The sequence below is a fragment of the Chenopodium album genome, chromosome 25 (genome assembly GCF_948465745.1).
Source record: "Chenopodium album chromosome 25, dcCheAlbu1.1, whole genome shotgun sequence".
Classification (NCBI taxonomy): domain Eukaryota; kingdom Viridiplantae; phylum Streptophyta; class Magnoliopsida; order Caryophyllales; family Amaranthaceae; genus Chenopodium; species Chenopodium album.
In genome coordinates, this window is record NC_137858.1 from 9,412,556 (window position 1) to 9,419,805 (window position 7,250).

At 31.2% G+C, this 7,250-nt stretch overlaps 1 protein-coding gene across 1 annotated transcript; it reads left to right on the forward strand.

Moving 5' to 3' along the window:
- The first annotated feature begins 3,070 nt into the window (after positions 1–3,070).
- Positions 3,071–7,250, forward strand: LOC145615201 (protein CutA, chloroplastic-like). The gene is made up of 6 exons (XM_081670272.1): positions 3,071–3,297; positions 3,426–3,529; positions 4,331–4,393; positions 6,263–6,294; positions 6,573–6,667; positions 6,998–7,250. Exons 1-6 carry the CDS (start codon positions 3,113–3,115, stop codon positions 7,077–7,079), a joined length of 561 nt encoding a protein of 186 aa, XP_081526398.1. The 5' UTR covers positions 3,071–3,112; the 3' UTR covers positions 7,080–7,250.

The following is a 7,250-nucleotide window of genomic DNA, read 5'->3' on the forward strand; positions in this document are numbered from 1 at the left end:
CATTTCTTTCAATCCAAACAAAGTGTTTGACCGAGTAAGGGGGAAGTTTTATTTCATGCTAAGTGCATAGGATACCAGAGTATATAAGGACATCTTCCATTTGTTAGTGATAAGATTGATAACAAGGATTCCCCCTCAATGCAATATGGATATGACAAGTTGACAACTTTTGTTATTAACGCATTAGATAATTCATTTTGTACTTTTAAAACATCAATTATCAGTGGTAACTACTATAATTGGTAGACATAATTCTAGAAACCTAGTTTTGAGAATGGTGTGGTCATTGGAATTAATTTACCAAGTCAAATATAGCAAAAATATTTTATAAGTTAATTACTATTTAGGTTAGAAAAATAACTATATTGTCAACAATAAAAAAGAAACGACAATTTCGCATATCTATATCTCTGTGAGCTCTCTAAAAAGCTATTCACCAGATGATAGGAAAGACCGTAATTTTAATTCATATTAGTTAATACTACGTATTTTTAATCTTGGATTCATTTCCAATAAAAGGTTTAAATTGATACTATACAAAGTATGTGATAACTATTGGAATTAATCAATAATATGGAGTCTTTGAAAGGTTGTATATTATCTAATTTATTATAAGCTAGTGAAAATTCGTCTCACTCACCTAGTCATTAGTAAAAGGTCATGATACAATTGATAGAGTAGCAAACTTAGATCACAAAATCTTTCATCCCTTTGAGCTTCCTAAGTTCCTTGTTAACTTTATTCGGATGTTGACACGTTGTACACATTTTTATGATGATCGGCTCGAATTAAGTTAATATACTAATATATGAGTATCGATCTTTAAAACAATTTCATACGCCGTATATCCTTTTAGAGTGTGAATCTTATTATACACCCTAGTATATCTACTCAGCATTATTTAAGATAGGAATTTAAGATAATACACACGAGACACACTTTGCTATACACAAGACAACATAATCCATCGTGCTTGGGCAATCTGTTAATGCAAATATGCTTCTCATGCTTATTGAACCCTTGGGAATCCTTTGTACTGTATATGTACTCAAAAAATCATTGATGAATTTCATGCACCCAACCCAAAAAAGAAAGGATTACTTCTCTGGACCAGCCCAAACCAAAGTAGCACACAATCACATTTAACAATATTAACACTCACAGTTAACACTTGTCATTTTGTAAAGCATAACGACTTTTTAATTCCCATGCTTAAATTAAATTACACTACTCCTTCCATTTCCTAATATTAATCCCATTTACGTGTGTGTATATATATATATTCATGTAAATATTTAATCACAAATGTTTATAACATCACACATTCACACTAGCAAAAATTATAAAAATTAGATATTAATAAAGTACTTATCGGGACAAATAAGTTAAATCTCATATGATTATATCTGTTTTTTACTTTTTTATATATAAATAGAAACAACCGTCTTGTGTGGGGATGATCACATCATGTGGCCACTTATAAAAGAACAAAGTAGCCCCTTAAAATCGACCAAGTAACCCCTGTAAGGTCCTGTTATTTTGAGCTTCTGGGCAGAGCAGAGCAGGGGTCAGCAGAGCCGAGCCAAGCAGAGAAGATGTCAACATTATTATTAATACTATTATTAATGTTATTATCATTAATGTTGTTGTTGTTATTTTTTATTATAATTAATGTTATTATTATTACTATTACTATTATTGCTATTATTATTATTATTATTATTATTATTATTATAAAAATATCAAAAAACCTACAAAATCAACCAATTTACAAGAAATTGGTGGGTAGCCGAGATACAATCTGGGCCCCCACCCCTCTAGGTATAGCAAACCCGATCCTGTTGAAATTATTATTATTATTATTATTATTATTATTATTATTATTAGTAGTAGTAGTAGTAGTAGTAAGTGCATATACGATTAAGATGAGTGAAAATATAAATATATGTGTACCATATTAACATATGCTAATAGTAGAAAGCTAAGATAAAATACAACGGTTTACTTATATTTATTTCATAAATATTTTAAAATAAAACGATTTAATGAGTAATAATGATTTTACTTATAAATTTGTCTTAATCATATACTTTTAACCCTAAAAATAATACTACCTCCGTTACATATTAGTTGCAACTTTGGGTATTATTTGTGAGAGATAAAATATTCCAAAGTTGCAATTAATATGTAACGGAGGTAGTAATAATATACAAAGTACTACTTGAAAACAAACTTTTTTTTTTTAATTCTTAAAATGTATGGAAAGATTTGAAAAATAATTCAACTCAATGAAACAATCAATACCAACATAAAATGTTTCTACACATTGTGATTCTAATATCAAATGTTTATAAAAGAAATTGTTATTAATTGCTATTATTATTATTATTATTTATTTTTTGAAAGAATTGTTATAATTATTTGAAATTATTAATTAATAATATTATTAAATATTAATTCTTAATAGTTTGAATTATTAAATATTATTATTGATAATTATTATGAATTATTATTGTGATTAATAAATATTAATTAATATTAATATTAATAATTATTAAAATTATTTTTAATATTAATAATTATTCAAAATAATAAACTATTTCTTTATTTATGCACTGAAAATAATAAATTATTATCATCAATACAATATTAATTATTATTATTGGATATTAATTATTATTGTTGTTATTATTAATTATTATTATTTGAATACGGAGCAGAGCAGAGCTCAGTAGAGCTGAGCAAAGCAGCTCTAAAGAACGGGGCCTAATACTAATTACTTAATGAAAAACCCCTGTAAAACTGATTGATTAACCCTATTACACTAACGAATTAACATTTTTAGCACTGACGAAGTAACCTCTATTACACTAACGAAATAACCCCTATAATAACTTGCTACACGGTGTGACCAGACACATAAAAGACTATGGAGAATTTCAATCTAATTTCAATCTAGTTTTTTTTTTTTTTTTTTTTTTTTTTTTTTTTTTTTAGAGGATGAGCCAATATTAAATTAAATTAATTCAATCAAATCATAAAATAACTAAACATTATGGATTGTCTTACAATAAAAGTAAAGCAAATGAAACAAAAACCTTAAAACAGAGAAATGGTATCACCTCTCTGTTCCTCCACTTCTAGACACTTCTTCTCCTCGGTGATACGATCCTCTACAACAAGGTGTAGGTTTCCAATCGTAGGCGCAATCTGCGTTCTCACTTTAGGCTTCTCCAATTTCTACCCTCTTTCTTCCAAAACGGGTTTAGCTCACTCTCTCTCCTCCTCTCTCATTCGGTACTCTCTTCTCAGTTTTTCCCTAATTTTTTTCAAATTTATTTTGAGTTTGATTCCTGAAAATTTGGGAAATTATGTTGTATGATTAATTTTTAGGGTTTGATTAATGCTGGTGTTGCTATTTTCAGATCAAAGGAGCAATCAAGAAGCTTTAATTCTATAAAAATGGCGGCTACGAGCAATACTGTGCCTAGCATTGTTGTTTATGTCACTGTTCCTAACAAGGAAGCAGGTTTATTTTCTTGCTCATTAAACCCTTGTTTTTTTTTTCGAGTGTCGTTTTTGTCGAATTTTGAGATGTTTTTATTGATTTGTATATGAGATGTTATTGTAGAATGCGCATTTTAGTTAATTGTGTGGTAATGAATGGTGTTTTATGTTGTCAATTACATATATTTGGAGTTGAAAATTTGAATTTATGACATTTTATGAGTATAATAATGCTACATTGTTGATTAATTTAATTCTAATTTAGGCGCGGATAGTTGGATTTGGATGTGTAAATAAAATTAAGGTTTGAAGAGTGAGATATTTTTATTCGATTTCGATATCCTCTCCATTGTCAAAGAATTGTGTCTATTGCCTTTTGAGATTGTACTCACCTGTCAAATACTTCTTGTCTTTCAAAGGAAACTGATAAAGCTATTAAGTTATTTTCGAGAAAATTATACTTGAAAGCAGTTTGATATGAGTAACGATACATTTTTTGGTGACCATATAGAGAATTCAACATTTAAATTTGATCTTTAAAGCCTAAGGTAACAGTAATTTAAGAATGAGGGTAATATGTCATATACTTTAATGTAGTATGTTGTTACGGAGTATTTGTTTATCTGTTTTGATCCCCTTGATGTGCAAACTGTCTTAGTAACGTATGTGTAGAATGCAGAAGTGTATGCTTGCTAAGATGATCTAGACTTTCACCGTTTAGAATAAATGAATTGTAAAGAATTTGGGTGATGCTTTGCCTTAGAACATAGCAAGGATGCGTTGTTTTAAAGATTTATTAACGGGAGCCTAAATTTACATTCAGGAAAGAAGCTGGCAGCAAGCATTGTTAAGGAGAGACTTGCGGCATGTGTAAATCGTGTACCAGGTATATTTGCATGCATTCTTAGCTCAATTCATCCTAAGCTAAAAGCTACTGGCATTCAAATCAACTGTGTCAACCATCTCAATCCGTACTCATGTTCAGGACTTGTACTTGATGATTTTAATTTTCTTTTCCCTCCGATATGCCGTATACAATTATTAGTGTTATACAATTTGTTGACGTGTGAGGGTAAGTTTGCTGTAATTTGATTGCAATTATAGGATCTGAAGTGACCATGTTTTATCAGCTGCCACCTTTAGTAATTATTTTAACTTGTATGGTATATGTTTGGGAACTATTGGCTGATAAAAGGCGGGGGCTAAGCTACATTTGAGGATACTATTGTCATGGTTCATACTATAGTTAATTTTGCTTTGCTTTTTGAGCTTCCAATCCATGTTGATTGTAATAGTTGGCAAATTCAGATTCCTATTAAAGATAGGTGGATTATGCAGGACTTTTCAGCCAATTTCATAGTCACCCATAAAGTGATAATCGTCAAGAAAGTCTGAACTAGTGAATTTGTCTAAAGGATTATTTTTCCTCTGTTAGGACATACATAGTTCATTGTTTGACAAAATCATATATGATCAGTTCTGTTATGTAATTTCTGACAAAAAAAATCTGTGGATATCTAGAATGAATAAGAGGAGCTTCAATGACTATTTGATAAGAAAAGAATGAAAAGTGATATTACTTCCATTACCAGTATATGTCTTTGGATTTTCTTTTCTGTATATGCGTCACTAGCTAGCCCAATTGATGATGCGTGGAAAATGATACTATCTTGCGTAATATGCTGTAAGTCCTTTAGTTATGTTTTGGGAAGTACTGCATAATCTGTAGCTCCAACCATTGTTATTCTTATGTACTACTTATATTATAAATAATGATGACCAAATACTGTAGTTACAAGTTATTTCCTCTTCAAGTGTCATTAGGCTTCTTTCATATGCCTTATCTATCGTTTCTCCAGCAAGCATCAAGCCCTTAAAGAAGCCGTGCTTTCTAATGTATAAGCTTTCTAGGAAGTGAAACTCTAGGCATCATGTTTCCTTCGTCAACATATTTCCTTTGTCATCATGTTTCTTTCTTTTGCTTTAGTAGTGCTTATATTACAAGGATATATGTCTAAATTGGTTAAAAAGTTGACGCCATGGGCTATGATGATTTTCACGAAAGACAATTAATTATTACTGTTGAAGTATAGTTATAATTGCTGTTCTGTAGACTCTAGTTATATGAAATTATACTCCTTTGATCTCATATGAAGAGGTCTATATTCACTCTCTGCACAAATTTAGGGAATGTAATATTGATGAATGACGAGAAATGAGGTGTGGAATGGCTTAGTGAAGATGGGACTCATTGTCAACATAGGATACTTACATTTACATTGGGACAAGGAGATTAATTTTCAATGATGATAGATTGATGATATAGTTTTAAGTAAGGAAGTTTACAATGGACAAATGAACTGCACCTACCTAGAGGAGCTAAGTTTTTTTCTTGTATGTCGTGGAAAGTTGTACTACTGGAGAATTCTATATCCTACATTTAGCCTGATTTACATTACTGATCAGTACGCCAACTCATTTGTAGCTGGTGTTCTCGCATCATTCTGTGCATCACATCTCTCACACAGCCTCATGTAATTTAACTGGAACTGGCTGTTTGTGGTAGGAATTTGTTATGATCTTTGTAGGGACTAATGATTACCTATTGTATATGCTTATAAACTATAATACAAGAATGCCAAGGGGTTTGGAGTTGGAACTTGGAAGTCCTTTATACCGGGTTTCATGTCATGTGGGGGTGGTTCCCACGTGAGTAAATGGACTGCTACTGACTCAAAAATTTGTGTGTTTGCAGGTATTGAGTCTGTTTATGAATGGAATGGAGAGGTAAAGGTCATATCCATTGAATAGATGTAGAAATTGAAATTTAGCACTTCAAGCATGTTCAGAAGGAATACGCTGTTCCTGTCTCTCGTTTGAAAATCAGTCTTCTCTTTGCATTCACCTTTTGTGTCATTCTTATTTAGCACGAATTAATAATAAATTGATGCATCATCAATTCATCATGAGGTGCATTGATATTTGCCCATATATTACTGAGATGTGTGAACCATGGAAGTATCCACGGCTTTGCCATTAAGCTTACGTGATTATTTTGTTTGCAGATACAAACTGATTCAGAGGAGCTACTTATAATCAAAACTCGAGAATCCCTGCTAGATGCTCTGACAGAGCATGTTAAATTGAACCATGAGTATGAGTAAGTTACCTAGCTCATCACTTTTCCTTCGGTACATTAATAGCCTATTGCTACCACAATGTCAAAATACTGAATAATAAAGGTTGCTATCAATAATCATGATCCTATGTTCCCTGGAGGCCTGGATATGTGTTGTTTTATCATCCATCAGGATATTTAGGAAAGATGAGAATTAGAAATTCCTTTTGTTTTGTACTTTTGTGTGAAACCTGATATGTGAGTTTTCGAGCACCTGACTATGGTTATTTCCTCACTTACCTGTGATTATTCATCGAATTCTTAATTTTAGGCTCTGAAGGACCTTATGTTTTTCATTGATTATTTGAGCAGGGTACCTGAAGTGATAGCTACGCCCATTACTGGTGGAAATGCCCCATATCTTGAATGGCTCAAGAACAGTACAAAGGACTGAAACTCAGTATTAGTGCCAAAACTGTAACTCAATGATGGATCTTTCACTTGTAAATCAAAAAGTTCCCCGTTGACTGGTTATTGTGGCTTTTTTCTTAACCTTATTATGTGGATAAATAAATGTGAACTTTGAATTATGGAATTGATTATCAAAGCCATCTTAATGCATAAA